This window comes from Sus scrofa, chromosome 13 (genome assembly GCF_000003025.6).
Source record: "Sus scrofa isolate TJ Tabasco breed Duroc chromosome 13, Sscrofa11.1, whole genome shotgun sequence".
Taxonomy (NCBI): Eukaryota; Metazoa; Chordata; class Mammalia; order Artiodactyla; family Suidae; genus Sus; species Sus scrofa.
In genome coordinates this window covers 36,212,474-36,229,232 of record NC_010455.5, presented here as the reverse complement: position 1 = coordinate 36,229,232, position 16,759 = coordinate 36,212,474, and the positions used below count along the sequence as shown (strand labels likewise).

At 45.4% G+C, this 16,759-nt stretch overlaps 1 protein-coding gene across 4 annotated transcripts in view; it reads right to left on the bottom strand.

Moving 5' to 3' along the window:
* The window catches only part of CACNA2D3 (calcium voltage-gated channel auxiliary subunit alpha2delta 3), an 802,825-nt gene extending 795,887 nt beyond the window's left edge, over positions 1-6,938 (bottom strand). Inside the window, exons 1-2 of one of the 4 annotated variants that reach the window (XM_021068973.1) lie at positions 6,657-6,938; positions 5,918-5,999 (exon numbers count right to left, since the gene is read on the bottom strand). In XM_021068973.1, the coding sequence (XP_020924632.1) occupies positions 5,918-5,999; positions 6,657-6,778 (204 nt within the window). In that variant the 5' untranslated portion in view covers positions 6,779-6,938. The other 3 variants (XM_021068975.1, XM_021068974.1, XM_021068976.1) reach the window with 3 other exon arrangements.

The following is a 16,759-nucleotide window of genomic DNA, read 5'->3' as shown; positions in this document are numbered from 1 at the left end:
AGTTTGCCTATTGAGTTGTTTATTTCCATAATCTTGATTTGAGGTAACTGGAAGCCCTGCAATACATAACTGTAATATACCTGATAAATGGAATACCATATTTAAACAGCCTTGGAATGAGCACCCAATGAGTGTTGTTCAGAGCAAATGGAAATTAAAAGGTTTACCACTTATCAAAGACATCCTTAACTCTTCAAAGTTGTGCTGTAAAATAACGTGGTTTTTTTTGTTGTTGTTTGTTTGTTTGTTTTCCTGAAAAGCAGATGTGCTGGCTGGCATGGAGAAATTCCCTAAAACACATCAGCTGTGTGGATGCCTCATCTGCCAAGGGTGAGCTGTGGCCCCGGCTGGACTGTGTCAGAGAGGGGTCTCCAAGACTGGCTTTACATTCCAGGAACAACCACCCTAGGCTGCTGATCAGTAAATACTCTGGAAAATCAAGCATCCTCCTCTTCCTCTAGTCGCTTTGTTCTCTTGAAGGAGAAACTAACTTTTGTTTAATGGACCAAAGAGGGCTAATGAAGATTCTACTGATGTTGCCAGGAGCCTGACACGAGGAACTTTTCCTCTCATTTCATGATATACAAAGCATCAGCGCAGTCACTGGAGATGAAGCATTGGTCATTATATCTCTTGTATAAAAATTACATTAAAAACGGGGTGAGGGGAATCTCATGTGCAAATTCATAGGCTGACCTTTACATCTATTTCCCTTTTTTTCCCCAGTCTCAGCCAAACCATAGTGTCCCAGAGAACACAGAATCTGCTAAAGTTCTGTCTAAAAGATGCAGTGGGTCTCAACTCAGGAAGCTGTTTCAACAGCACTGTGACTGCAAAAGAACGGGGGACTTCCGAAATGAATGCCACTCACTTCTGAAATAAATGCCACTCACTTCTTTTGCAAGGAAGAGGATGTGTCCTTGGATAAAGAAAAAGTCCATTTGTTGGTCTCTGTTATGATAGCTCTGATTAACGACAGACTGGAAACAAAGGATTTTCTGAGAATGTATGCCCCCTTCCGTAAACCCAACACACCAGGTCACTTATTGCTCATCGTGCCTGGCAGCACTAAACACCTAGGGAGGATCAGTCAAAGACTGAAAAGCCTAAAATCCCAAACTTCACTACCACAACTATGTGCTCCAAACTGCAGGACAATGAGACATCTGGCAGGCCACAGGTGCTCGGAGGTAATGGTTTCACATTTCTTTTACCTTTGTTCATCCTGATACACGGCTGTGTATTCATCACAACTGGAAACATTACTGGTGCTTGCCCATAATGGTGCTAGCAGGTTTTATAATTATTACGTGGCTTGGTACTCATGTGTTCACCTAAAAGCACACTGGTATTAGAACAAATAAGATAAAATAAAATAAAGCCAGCCTGAAATCACCAGTGTCATTGATAAAAATTAATAGCGACATTGGAATTAAAAATCTGAAGTTTGTCTGCCTATGTTTTCACCTCCCTTAATTTTGACTGGCATTTGTAAATCGTGGCAATGCAGGTTGCAGCAGTTCCTAATGAGAGAAAAGCAAAGCAGAAATATTTCTGGCAGAAAAGAAACTTCAAAGAAAAGGAAAAGAAGACAAAGAAATGAACAAAAGAGGCTCAGATACAAACTTAGCAAAACCAAACCAAAAGAACTTTATCTGGACAGCGGGTGACCATGTGAGAGTGTACAAATGCAGTAAGGCGTATGTGTGTGTAAGACGTACCATATAAATTCTAACTGGTTTAGCCTGCTCTGCTGACATCCTGCTGGTTGGGCTAATGAGACAAATAAGCTGTCCTGAAAGATGGAAAACTGTCATTTCCTAGATCTCAAGACTTTGAAAAATAATCTGCCAGGGCAAAGTCCAGTAACTGGAAGTAGTGTCAGGAATTAAAACATGGGCAGCATAGGTTGAATGCATTAATCTTGCAGGATGACAAATAACTGCGTTTATTCAACGAAAATGTTCAGCCAAGAAGCGCCTCCCCAGTAAAAGCAATCTGTAGCATGTCAGGCTTCCTACAGATAGCACAGCACTGCTACCCAATTCCTGATAAGTGAATACTCCTATTTAATTATTTAAAAGTCCATCGACTTCCACATTGATGAAAAGTCATAATTATCACAATGGCTTAAAGAACCAACCTTTTACTTTGCTGACTCTGTCCTATGGAAAGAGACATCACATTCATGTATTAAAGCCGCCCTCTCAATAAATAGTGGATAACGCAAAAACCTGGTTATGCATTCCAAGGCGCGCACATTTGATAAGTGCTGCATGAGGCGTCCAAGGTAAATGTCAATTCTTTTCTAGCATTAATGGCAGAGATGCACGGTACCTGTATTTCCGCTCTGTGTTTATCATCACGATTCTGGAAAATGTAATTGGAACCCTTCATTCCCATGAATGTGCACTCCCTGAATGCAGATCCAAACAGAATGACAAACCCTGCTCCTACCAAATTCTCCCTGAGGAGGATGAAATGAGAATCATAACCAGTTTAATACCTTTTATTGTGAGTGTTAGGGGTGTGGAGCCCATGAGTTTAACAGCCTAGGTTACCAGACCTACAAGAACGCTACTCACTGAATCCCAAAATAGAGAGGTAATGAAACTATGCCTCCCCCAAAGAACCCACACAAAGCACATTCTTTGGGGAAAATGAAGCAAGATAGCAGCAAGTGAATACTGACATGAATATGTCAAATGGGAAAGTTAATTAAAAGTTGAAGTGAATGGAAACCCCTGCAGTATCTGCCAGTGAAGGAAGGCAGGGTACAAGCAGACAGCGGCACACCAACACTGCACTTTCAGGGGCCTGCTAGCCTATATGGCTGTCAAACCTCTCAAGATCCACTCCAATTCCGTCCCAGGTCCTTCCATTCTGTACTGGAAACACAAAACTTGGCTAAAATATGGACTACAGCGTTGTATACAATCAAAAAATCCTCTTTATCAGGAACTAATAGATCACCATTCCTGTGCTCAGCAAAGAAATAAAGGAGAAAAAATAGGAGTAGTCTGGCAGTGGATACCAAATACATTATCATAAGCTAAGGTAACGAAAGCCAAGGTCTTACACAGAAAAACAACCGGTGAAATGTTCTCCTTTCTGAAGCCATGACAATGAGGTACATTGTGAAACAGCTGTATTTACGTTGATAAAATAGGTGATAATACGGCTACCTTCATTTAGATTACCTAATAAAAGCCTGTTACCAAAATGGCAGTTTTCCCAGTCTCCAAACACCTTAAAATAGATGGCCAATTATTATTTAACTTATATTCACAATAACTATTTTGTAAAGTTTTTGCCTGAGTACAAAAATTACTAAACTCCCATTCAGAAAGTGGACATACTACATCAAATCACAACACAAAGTGTCAAGTACAGAAACTACATGTAGTACATGAAATTGTACAGTAGTCTACAGCAAAACTTACTTAACTGAAAATCAAGTTTAAATACCCATGCCTTAAAAGCATAATTTCAGTCGATTACGCAACATAGTGTTGTCACCTCTGAGTCCCCTTACCACAGTGTTAAAGCATTTTTCAACCAAGTTTTCCAACTCATTTTGAGGGTATCTTAATTGTCAAGGATGCAATGACATAACGGAAGGGTGCATAGGTTTTGACTTAGAGGAGTAATTCCTCATGCAAATGGCCAGAAACTTGAAAATAGGCAAGAGAAAGGCAACTATCTTCTTGCTTTTCTAAATGATGTCACACCTCCCCAAACTCTGAGGACTTCACATCTTTTCTCATTCATACTCTGAGCTCTCTAAATCAATGCTCTTTGCTGATTTTAAAAATATAATCCTATTTGGGGGGCAAACAGACTAAGATGGCCAAAGGATATCTGTAAAAATGCTCCCCGAGTTTTCTAACATGCTCTGCCCTGCCATTCATGGAAATCCTTGCCTAGCAAACCAAAGCCATGGGTATCTCAGAACCCCATGGCCGGTGACCGCAATCCAAATGAAAGGACAGATGCCCACCCCACAACCTAATGCCCAGCAACACTTCACCTTCCCCTCGCATCACATTACAAAATGCCAGGCAACAGCAAGAAATGACAACAAAGCCATAAACAGCTGGAAATAATTACCCAATTGTCAAGCTGCAAACATGACAAAAGCAAAGCAAGGCTTGGGAATTCACCATCAGAAAGGATGCTGATGAGAAGGTAAGAGAAGCATTTTAGCTTTTTCCAATTTGCTGTTATAGAGTAGCCAATAATATGGTTGATGGAGTTTTGTGTAGTGTGTGTGACTGTGTGTATGTCTGTGTGTATGTTAACTTCAAAGAGGAAGAAAAAATGTATTTCATGTGCTCCTACATAATGCAAGAAGAGATGTTAGCAAAACCAAAAAACAATCACAGCCTCTGAAGGTATACTTTCAGAGGTGCTGCTAAACTACAACATGCAGACGAAAAAATATTTCTTTAAAGTTATACAAAACGTTCTCTTCTTTAAAAGCATAAAGAAAACACACAGGCGATGCAATAGGCCAGAACTCTTCACATAAAACATCTGACACGCAGGCAAAATGCCAAAAGGGTACAGACTGATCCAGATTAAAAGAATACTAACAAAACAGGCAACTCCTATAAACTGAGGCAGGTCACAGGTACATAAATTATCGTTGTCCATAAAGGTGCATCATAACCTCAAGTTTTTATCAACTGCCTATAATTCAATGAACTCCACACCCAAATAACAGAGTTGGGCAAACAGTCTTTCCAAGAGATCAGAGAATATGGCTATTGGTAAATTTTAAGCCAGACTAACCTCTGTCATTCCATTGTAGGCTGATGCTTCATTACGATATATGGATTTCATGTGAAAAATTGTCTCATATAATGTCCCCAAAAATGCTACTCTCTGAAGCAGAATGCCATAAATAAAATGCGTACTTGGTTACCAGGCAGCATGCATGACACATATGTTGCATTGGCCCAAAAAGCACATTTTAAAATGCTTAAAAGTTAACTTAACAATTTAAGCTGTTTGTACCCATTTTCAGAGAATTATCCCCTAAAGGCCAATTTTATTTTCTATTCTTTGAGAGAATTCTTGGATTAATGCTGCTGATTTGTTAACTTGAAATTTTTTTAACCCCTCTAATCTCTCCTCCCTGGCCCATTTTTTTCTTTTTTTTCTTGGAGGGAAGGGAAAAGGACCATATATCGCACAATGTAATTTTAAGCATAATGCTGCCTGTTTGAATTAAAATTGATGCAGCTTTTGATAAAAGCCTAATAATCAATTCTCCATTCTCATTACTCTCCAGAATTATATGGACGAAGACCAATTTCTTAAGTTTGTGGACTACTCTCATAGGTTATTACCCAGCAGTGCAGCTGAGTGGAAAGATAACCACATTCATTCTCCTTATCTGTAATGATGTAATGCATCCCAGCCCTGGGTCTAGATGATTGGGGAATAATGGGATTGTACAACTGCAGGGATGACAAACAATAGTGCAGCTCCTTTCTCTGATACACTGAACCCCAGCCTCCAACGCAGGCAAGGTGAAAGACATCATAACATAGGCACTGATTCTGCCCCTTGGATGAAGTTAGCATTTTTTTTGGCCCGCGGAGCATCTGCTTTCACACTGAAACAGCAATACCGACGCTGAAGAGAGCCATGCAAAAACACTGTTTCCGAGCCCCAGCCAGGACAGTGCCAGTGAGTATCCTGCTTTTCTTTGTGTTTAGAATCAAGTGTCATCTAAAAATAACCGTTGGTAGGGAGAAGTCACTGCACAGTACATTGCCAAGAAACCAGGGGATCAGAGACACCTTTGATAACTGATGCTGCTTGGGGTTCACGTTTGTTTGGAAAACTAAATCTGCCTCCATTTTCTGTGCTGGAAAATCATCGCTTCTTGCCACCACAGAAACCTTACCTTTTGCAGAAGCTGGGAGCCGGAGTACTTAGCGGCAATAGATTTTATCTCTCCACCAAAAGCAGAGGCCCAGAGCTTCACCCTACAAGGAGAAAGGGCACAGGAACAAATGTAACACCGTGTCACAGTCAACACGCACGCACACGCACACACGGGGCTGTGGCTGCAAGAGCCGGGCGGTATAACATTGGAGAAAAAAGAAAAAGCGCCTCGGTAGAATCTGCCAGCACTAAACTGCAAAGCGCAGCTCAGGAGGGGGGGTCCGAGGGGGTAACATAGTTCTGAATGCGCAAAGGGTTCGCTGGAAAGATCACTGAATTTCATTTTAATTAACTGCCTGAGAACTTGACCACCCAAACTGGGCATCAGCTGGCAAAGACTAGTCAGAAGAAATCCACCCATCCCCCCCCAAAAAAAGAAGTGAGATGGCAGGATAGCAAAGAAAGGGAGTAAATAAACGGCCCATGGAAGTTGGATGCGGTAAACAGGCTTCAAAGTTGGTGTTGTCACTGGCAGTGAGCCTCTCCAGGGCTCACTCGCCAGCCTAGGGAATGGGAGAGGGGATCCCACCCCAGCCTTGCCGCCCCACTTGGGTCCGAGCCTGCAGGTGCGAAAGGTGAGGCCGACGCCCGCTGCAGGACCTGCCCGGCCGCACCTGCAGGAGCCCAAACTTGGGCACAGCGGGTCGCGGGCGGACAGCCGGGTCCCCTCCCCGGGCGGCGCAAGACCCGGCACTTACACAGAGAGTGGGATCTGCTGCTCCGAGCGCACCACGTCCCCCAACGCGGCGTAGAGAAGCGTGGCGGCCAGGAGCGCCGAGGCCCCCCGGGACGCGCGGCACGGCCAGCCCGGCCCGGCCATGCTGGGCTACCTACGACGCGCCGCGGCGGCGACAAGAGCGACCGCTGAGAGCTGCGCCGAGCGGGCGGTGGGCGAGCGCTCTGGGCTGCCTGCTCCGCGCCTCCCCGCCTGCCTCTCGCGCGCCGGGCGCACTTGGGGAGCAGAAAAAGGAGCGGGGGGGTGGAGGAGGGTGGCGGGGAGGGCGGAGAAGAGGAGGGAGGGAGAGAGGTGGAGAGGGAGGCAGGCGGGGGAGGAGGCAGGGAGACGCGCCTCTCGCAGCAGCGGCCGCCGGGCCCCGCCTCGGCGGCCCCGGGAGTCCGGCGGGCCGCGGCAGGAGGGCGGGAGGCGCCGCGCGGGCGGGGACTCGCAAACTCCAGTGTCCTTGGCCGCAACGGAGCGCGCCCTGCCCCGCCCGGCCCACTGCGGTCGCCGACTTCTTTACAACTCCGCAGTCCGCTGCCACGGGTGCCACTCTCGAGCTGGCCCTGGGCCGGCCCCCGCGACCCCACGCCAGGAGCTGGGTGGGGGTGGGGTTGCGGGCGGGAGGCGAGGACCCAGCCCGGTCACGGGCTGCGGCGGGTCGGGTGCTGCGGCTCCCAGAGGTGTTGCGACCCCCCCGGCCCGCCGCGCAGTTTCCGGGAGGGCAAGGGGTGCGGGGAAGAAGCCAAAGTGTGAGAAAGGGGCTGGGGCTCGCGGCGGCGGACGGGGTCTCGCGGAGCGGAGTGCGGTGGGGACAGGACTGGGAATCGGTGGTCTGGCGCCGGCACTGCCGCGTGGCCGCCCGCCGCTGCTCCTCCGGCCGCGGCGGCGACCCGGGAAGGCGTGGAGGGAGGCGCTGCTTGCGCGGCGCGGGAGCACGAGCGCGGGGCTCCCGCCTGCCTTCGGGCAGTAGCGGGGCCGCCCTGACGCGCCCTAACCCAGGCCAGGCTGCCGAACGGCTTGCGCTGGGCCGGCTAAGGCCCTGGGTCCGCGCGACTGCGGCGAGTGCGGGGCCCCGGAGGGAAAGCACTGCGGCGCCGAGTGCATCCTGACTGGAGGACTCCCTGAATTTCGGGAATAAGAGAGTCCTCTGAGGTCAGGGGCTTCACCCGCTGCCCACTCGGACCTCCGCCCGCTGGGCAGGAGGAGCAGTCAGGAGGCCCGCCTAGGCGGGGGCGAGGAATAAGGAAGTCGGGGAAGCCCTGGACACCCCGGGAACCTGAGGAGTCTTTCTCCGCCTTCCCCAGCTCAGGACCCTGCTTTCGGAGCCCCGGTACCTGCAAGGGGTCTAGGAAGAGGTCTAGCCACTGACTGAGAACTTTGTGGGGCCCTAGCGCTGACCCGCAGAAAAGACCAAGACCGACACGAGCGAGGCTGAGTCATCCTTGACCGCCAGGATCAACTCCACTGACCCCCGGCGAGCGGTGCGCTCCATTTGCCGCGGGGTGTCCCCCGGCGTTAGCTGCCCGAGTTAGCCTGGTTTGCATGACTCCCCTACAAGGGCTTGGGTTCTTCCCTGTCACCCGCCTTCAGTCTCAACTCCCTCGACTTTCAAGGGAGAGAGCGAGGGTGGGCTCCAGTTTTCGCCTGGTGGTGTCGGCAAGAATCCAGGCCAGCTCTCCAGCCCAGCATCCCTGCAAAAAGTTACCACAGCAGATGTAGGGCTGAATCTCACTCAGAGTTGGCTGCGCGGGGGAAAGGACGCCCAGGGGCCTTGGTGTTTTTGCTGAGTGCGGGGAGGGCCAGGGCTCCCGTGGGCCCGTCGTGCTCCCAACTCTGGGCACAGCGCGGGGAGCAGACCCCACCCGGGAAGCGCCAGGTGCGTCCCGCCCACGGGCAACGTCTACAATCTCCACGGATGACTAACCGGTTATAATGAATTCTCCGCTTCTGTGCACACCTCCCGTCTGTGGAAGTGTGCTAGCCGATCCAAACCGAGAAAAGCTCAGCCTGACCCTGGAGCAAGGGGTCCGAATGGCTTTGCTACTCAAATTGGGGGCTGGGAGAAAAATAATTTTCTTGTCAGACCCCAGGAGCCTTCTTTCTAAATGAATGAATAAGTGTGTGAGTGAGTGAAAACATACTAGGCTTTATTTGTAAGCCTCCAACATGGTATCTATGTGATAATAGCCTTCATGAATTCCCTCATTCATCTAGTGAAAAACCGTCAAGCCTCTCTCCCTGATAGGACCGTGAATGTGCCGGGGAGATCCAGTGGTGAACAAATTAGACACCTGCCCTCAAGGAGTTTATACACTATCGAGAAAGAAAGGCTTAATGTCCAAAAGCCATAATTGTAAGTGCATAATTATACACTTTGACAAGAGGTTAACTACAGTGTGTATGAAGAAAACGTACCTGTAATGTCTGTATTATTGTTACCCTATTAACTGATGAAAAAATTGAGGCATAGCAAATAATACAGCTTAGTCATATATAAACAACCACTTGACTGCTGGACTATATTGAGGGCCACGTAAGCACCAAGGTCATGATAACATTTTATGATTAAGTCCTTATTCTCTGCCAGCCTTATGCAGGTGAACTTTGCAGGCATTTGGAGGCAACTGGAAAGCAACTGGGAGAGGAGTCCTGACACAGGGAATCACAGCATCTTGAGCATTTATAATGTACACACCAGCTTAAACAGAGCCTTATGCACAATACATTTAAGATAGATCCCACTAAACACTTCCTACTCTCTCAAAAATATTTAAACTATGTGATATTAATAAAATCAGAGCTCAACATGTCACAGATTTGAAGTCCTATCATCCTTTTCAGAATCACAAAAATCAGTGCTGAAAGGGCCTCTCAGCTTTTTCACCCAATACTTATATATAACAGAAGCAGCCCAGAAAGTTTAGCCAGTGATCCAAAAACACCACTTAAAGGGTGGGGGGGGCGGGGGCGGGGGTGTGTCTCCAAAGCAGAGCAGGGGGTTCATGGAGCCACCTCAGGACAAGGGACCAAGAAATCCTTCCAATTTGCCAAGTGCAGCTATGGCATACGGTCCTACTTGTTCTTTTCACCCAAAAGCCTGTATCTCAATACCCAAATCTCACTGAAGCATTGAATCCAGCCAATAAATTTCATTGACAGGCATTCAGATTCCGTCCCATCAGCTAAAGATGTTATACTTGTCCTGCCACGATGAAGAGGTACTAAAGAGATTTAAACAGAAGTGAAACATGATGAAACGGAAGTGAATGTTTTTTAAATTCTCACCAGGTTCTGGTCTAAGGAACGATTCCAGAGAACCCAAAGAAGCCATTCTCAGAGCAGGAAAAGGCATTGCCCCTGGGGACATACTTAACAGTTGGGACTTCCTTATTTGTCGCAATGACTTGGAATCTGATTGTCATTTCATGGATGGAAGCAGAACAGTCCCACACAAGGAAAAATTGTCCTGTGTCCCACAGGATTTTCAGAGGACCCACTAGACATTCAGTAGGAGAAAAATCTGCTTATAATCATCTGAATCTAGAACTTAAACCTATTTTTTATATAAATAGAAAAGAGTTTTTGCGTGGTTCTAATAGACAATGAATTTTCCAGAAATGTAACTACAGTATAAACTAAGAGAAGGTTGCTTTCTGTTTTGTTCAGAACCTTCCCAGGAAGGTTGTGTTTTTTTGTTTGGTCTTTTACCATTTTGGAAAATCACTTCTTTAACTGCACCTGTGCTCCCAGATCCTGAGTCACCAACAGAGCACCTCTGTATGGGTCTGTATTTGGGGTGTGGCATTCCTAGTTAGTCTGCTTACAGGTGCAAAAACAGGAGCACTTAACATAGTGAAATGCTTCTGATTTTATCATAAATTATTTTAAGATTTTTATTTTTTCTATAATAAATTCCTTTTATTTATCCTGCTATTAACAAATGAAACATCATATTGATTTTTCAGTTTTAATTCTGACTTTAAGCAAGTTATATTGTCTCAGAATTTCATATGAGGATGGTAAAGGGGGGTGAAGATCGACTGCTATAGATTACAAACACCATTGAAAGACTGTGTTGCTTATGGAGACACAGAATGGTCCACCCCAAAGGAGCAAAATGACAAATGATTTAACCTTTGACCCAGAAATCCCCTTCTGGGACTTTACCTTACAGCTGCCAAAAGATGTACACATGCGATTATTCATTACTGCTTTATCTCTAAGAGCAGAAGACTGGAACCAATCCAACTGGCTCTTAGCATATCAATGGTTAAAACAACTGGTGCACCCATGCAATGGAATATTATGCAGCTATTTTTTTAAATGAGGATGTTTTCTACATATGAATGTTAAAAGATCTCTAGAATATATCAATTTTCTTTAAAGCAAGATATATAACAGAGTATATAGCATTTCACCTTTGTGTAAGAAACGAAGGGGGAAAATAAGAATTTTTTTTTTTTTTTTTTTTTTGCTATGCCTGTGTCATATAGAAGTTCCCATGCCAGGGATCAAACCTGTACTGCATCACAGTGACCTGAGCCACTGCAGTGACAATACCAGATCCTTAACCCACTGTGCCATAGCAGGCATTCCAAGAAGGCATATTTTTATTTGCCTAAGAAAACAATGGAAAATGCATGAAACTGCTAACAGTTACTCCCTGTTGGGAGACTAGGAGGAAGAGAGTAGATGGGGATTGAGAGTGACACTTCACAGTGTTTATCACTTTAAATCACTTTGATTTGGGGACCTTGTGAATGTATTACTTATTCAAGACAATTAAGAAGACAAATGTTCATACCTCTTGGAACAGTTCAGACATTGGGGCCAGTCAGTCCCTGGGACAAAATGTGGGAGACACTTAGAGTCCGTGATCCCCTATACAGGTGGTTCTCAAGCCCTCAGAGGTTCTGAATCAGTAGCTTCAAGTTGGGTTGGGAGGTGGAAGGGGATCTGTATTTCTAATAAGCCCTCAGAAGATTCTGACACTGGTGGCCATGGACCACTGTTGGCAAGCATGAGGCTTCTTTTACATGAAATGTAGTGCACAGCCTAGTGGCATTATGACTTTGGGGTCAAACAAAGCTACATTCAAGTCATGGCTCACCCTCACACCAGCTGTTAGAAATGGGCAGTTACCCAGCATCTCTGAGCCACACTTTTTCAACCACAAAAGATGGATAACAGCAGTGCCACAGAGCAGACGTCACACAGACATAAAGAGGGTGCAACGCGGAGCTCCCATCATGGTGCAGTGGAAACAAATCCGACCAGGAACCATGAGGTTTCAGGTTGGATCCCTGGCCTCAATCAGTGGGTTAAGGATCTGGCATTGCCGTGAGCTGTGGTGTAGGTCGTAGTTGAGGCTTGGATCTGATGTTGTGGCTGTGGCATAGGCCAGCAGCTGTAGCTCTGATTCAACCCCTAGCCTGGGAATCTCCATATGCTGTGGGTGTGGCCCTAAAAAAGCAAAAAAAAAAGCAAAAAAAAAAAAAAAAAAGAAAGAGAAAGAGAGAGGGTACAAGGGGACAATGCAGTTAGGAATTCAACAAATGTTTGTTACTGCTTCCATTTTACAGAGCAGATTTTACAAGCAGATTTCCCCACCTTGCTATTGCTCTGGCCTTGGGTGCCAAATCTTCCTGCTTTACCATCACCACACACACACATCCATGCATGCACACAGAGCCTACTTCTCCATCCCCATTACACTGCCTGGCCCACCCTTATTTATCATATCCTTTGTAACTCTTGCCACTGACTCCTAATGAGACATCCCTTCCCCTTACCCCTTTCAAATGCATTCCTTCTTCCAACAGTAGCCAGAGCTATCCTTTTCAAAACAAAAATCAGATCGTAGTCATTCCCCTGCTCAAAATCTTCCAGTGGTTTCTGTTTTCAATTAAAGTGCAGGCTCCTGGAGTTCCTCTATGGCTCAGCAAGTTAGGGATCCAGCGTTGTTATTGTTGCAGCTTGGGTGGCTGCTGCAGCACGGGTTTGATCCCTGGCACAGGAACTTCCACATGCTGCAGGCACAGCCAAATAAATTAATAAAATGCAGGCTCCTTACCAAGGCACCCAAGTGATTCCCACCTACCCCACCCCCCTCAGCCTCAGTTTCCATCCCTCTCCCTGTGGTTCACTGAGCTCCCACCAGTCTTCTTGGAGCTCCCAGGAAACACTGAACTCCTTCCCACCTTGGGCCTTTGCATATGCTATGCCCTCTGCCTAGAGGACCTTCCTCCAGAGGCTCCCATGGTTTTTTCTCACTGGATTCAGGTATTTGCTCAGATGTCTCCTTCGTGGGGAGAACTTCCCTGACCCTCCCCAGATAAAAGAAAAACACATACCTCTCTCCCACTTCCCCCCCCGACACACACATGCACTCATAACCTCTGTGCTCTTACCTTGCTTCAGTTTTCTTCCTAGCAGTTATCACTACTGGCAGAGTGATGTATTTGTTTACACCGTGTCTCCCTCAGTGGATGGGATATGCCCATCTTCATCACCGTGACTATAATGACTTCAGCAAGGCCTTTGATATTATGGGAGCTCAATAAACATCAACTGAATGGCTAGAATGGGTGTCAGCTTGAAATTCCTTTCTCCCAAGGTCCTGCCTGTTTCCTTCTTCCTCAGCCTGCAGCATCCACCTCATCCAAGACAGAGCTTTTAAAAAAGCACTAGATTTGCCAAGAAGGAGAGGATCAGGGAACCTGTTTCTCTGGGGAGAAGTGCTCAGACACATTTCTATGGGAGGATATTGGTTGGAGGAAGAGAAGAGAGACAAGAAAGACTTCCTGAAAGTTTGAAAACACTATGAGAATGTCATACTGAAGGCTGCTTTTTAAGCCATCAGAGGAAAGAAATCTACTTGTCCTCTTCAAAATTCCATTTATTGGAGTTCCCATTGTGGCGCAATGGAAACAAATCCAACTAGGAACCATGAGGTTGCGGGTTCAATCCCTGGCCTCACTCAGTAGGTTAAAGATCCAGCGTTGCTGTGAGCTGTGGTGTAGGTTGCAGATGAGGCTTGGATCCCACGTTGGTGTAGCTGTGGTGTAGGCCAGCAGCTATAGCTCCAATTCGACCCCTAACCTGGGAACCTCCATGTGCCGCAAGTGCGGCCCTAAAAAGCAAAAAAAATAAAAATTCTATTTATTGTACAACAGTGATATTATTTCCAGCACTTCAGTGGTACTCAAGGTGCAGACATGTGCCAAGGAGACCATTGTGAGTCAGGAGCGTTCCACTCTTAGAAGATATGTCCTGCTCTGTGGAGATATCTGAAATGTAGCCGTTGGAAAAGATAGCCCTGAAGACAGTGTCAGGTTCACTGTGCCAAGGCTCCTTGCATGAAGCGGGCATTAGGACAGCTGCAGCAGAATTCCGTCAAACTAGATAACCCCTTTGAACATTTCTAAACCTTCCACTGACCTGAAAAGAGATCTTGAATTCCCAATACAGGAAAAGGCACTGGGTGGACATGTGGGTACTTTGTGTTAGATATGTCCCATCTACCTTAGAGCTGTCCCCAACTCTGAAAAGTTTGTCCTTGGTCAGTGGCACAAGCCCATCCCAGAGGAAGGACCTAGAACGTCCAGCTGGCCAGGAGCAGCTCACCCAAAACCTGGCATTGTGCTGGCCCACAGATGTTAGAGGTGACTGGCCCCTCTTCCTGAGGGGTGGCGACTGAGTTTGCAAGGCCATGTGCTCCTCCAGCCCTCTCCTGCCCATCCCCAACCCCAAACCCTAGCTGTGAACCCCCACAACTTTGTTTCCTGGAAAGCGGGGTAAATGTTTATGTAAATTATACATTGAATTTTTTTAAATTGAAGTATAACTGATTTACAATATTGTGTTCCCCAATAACCTTTTACTGAGTAGTGATTCTCTGTATGTGTGTATATACTATATATACACACACACACTATATATATTGTACATATATGAGTGTATTACACACAAACATGCATGCATGCATATGTATGTGTGTACAGAATGTCTTGATATGAGTGTATGAGTGTGTGAGCAGGTGGATGCACAAGTCTGTGTATGTGTCGCTGCTTACACAGGTAGGTGATCATATGTGTGAGTATACAGACTTGATGTTTTATGCATATGTCTGACTGTGTGCATACGTGTGCATGTGAGAGAAGTAATCATAACATAGCAGTTATCTGGTCTGCAAAAGGCAAACTGTCCTAGGGCAGGGTGGGTCTGGCACCCAATTGAGAGGATTCCTTTAAATTGGCTTCTACCTTGGGCCTTGGACAATGGTGGCCTGACACCCACACTGGAACACACAGACAGAGCTCAGCAATCATTCTCTGGGCAAGAAAACGTTCATGTGAAATGAGGAGCCCCTAAATGAACAGTTGCAACATATGCTGAGGCTACTGTTCTAGTTTTGTGTTACATCCAAAACATCAAGCCAAGTGGAAGATAAGGAAGTGTTCATGCATAGCACACCTTCTAATTATCTGAATCTAAAGTTGCCTGATTTCATAGAGGGCAGACTCCCTTCTGGGGGTTAGAGATGTGAGAAATGTCTTTCCATGATCGGATCCATTTCTTTGGGAATATCTTGAGAAATGACAAGGGCTCTAAGCATCCATCAAAGAGAACTGGTTAAATTAATCACAGTCAATTACATAATGGAATTTCATAAAGCCATTAAGATAAGGTGACTTCTGTGTACTGACATGTCCACATGGCAAGTGGTCCATGACAAGTGAGAGTGTTAAGTTGAAAAAACCAACAGGTTGTAGAAAAATATGTTTAGTATAAACTTATTTGTGTTTTTTTTAAGTATAGATATAGATACAGGTGTAACATAGATATGACTCTACTAGGATATCACACTGTGTATCTTTCAAGTGTATATACATGAAACAGACTGAAGAGGAACATGCTGAAGTGTCAATGTTGCTTCCCTCTAGAAAACAAGACCAGGAAGTTGAAGTAAAACATTTCACTGTTTACATTCGCATTTTGGTATTGTTAGAATCCTTACAAAAAGCATAGAGAGGAGAATTATGAGTATGGAGAATGTGTAGAGTAAGTGGAGTATGTCTGGACGTATTAGCACAGGTCACATCCAAATAGCATAAATGTTCCAAAAAGATGATATGTGTGTCATCACCTTTCCAAAATTGTGATATGGTAGGAAAGGCAGATCTACCAGTGCTAATGAATGAGGGGGCGAGTGGTGGGAAGAAGTCACTTCTCAAAGCTAGAATGGCCATCAAGTCAAGAGGAAAGGATACATGTTTTCTTGAGTTGAGACAATGACCACATCAGCAGGACCTAATGAATGCATTTGTGGCTTTCCCCTTAGATGACATTTAACTTTGAAGTGTTGAATTGGAATTGTGCCAATATCTATCACATGTTAAAACATTTGTTTTCATGACCATGTTTTGGGGACCAAGGGTACACAAATTCTAGGAATATTAACAATCATAAGGTAAATTGTTTTCTGCTATATTACTTTTAAAGTGAAGATAAATGGAATATTTAAATTTTTGCAGGAATGGATCAGGTTTCGAATAGAAATGGTAAACCTTCGGTTTGAAGCCAATTTTTGGATAAGCCACTACCCTCAACTTCTTATCCCAAGTCAGCTTCCCCAGTGACAGTCAGCAACCCCTCATACTATTCACTAAGGCTACACTTCAGAAAATAAACTAGTTTTTAAATAAGATAAATGAAAATCATTTAGGTTAGTAGATGATCTACTTAAGCACATGTACATTACAAAGGCAAATATAAGTATGCACGAGATTAGCCACTGTTGGAAGTGCTCATCGTCAATAGTTCTCTGTCTCTTTCTCTCAGCATGGACTAGAGTTGGCGATAAGAACTGAGCATAACTTCCTGATGGAAAAAGAGTACTCTAAATCCTCAGCCCATTTATAGAGTGTAGAAGTTCCTTCACTGGCTGACCATTTCATTCAATCATGATCTTGCATCTACACTTTTCCAATTACATGTAATTGAGGAGTTGATCCCCATCATATAATAGCTTCATTAGTCAAATTTTCTAAGGGGTCAAATAAACATGGTCATTTTTTC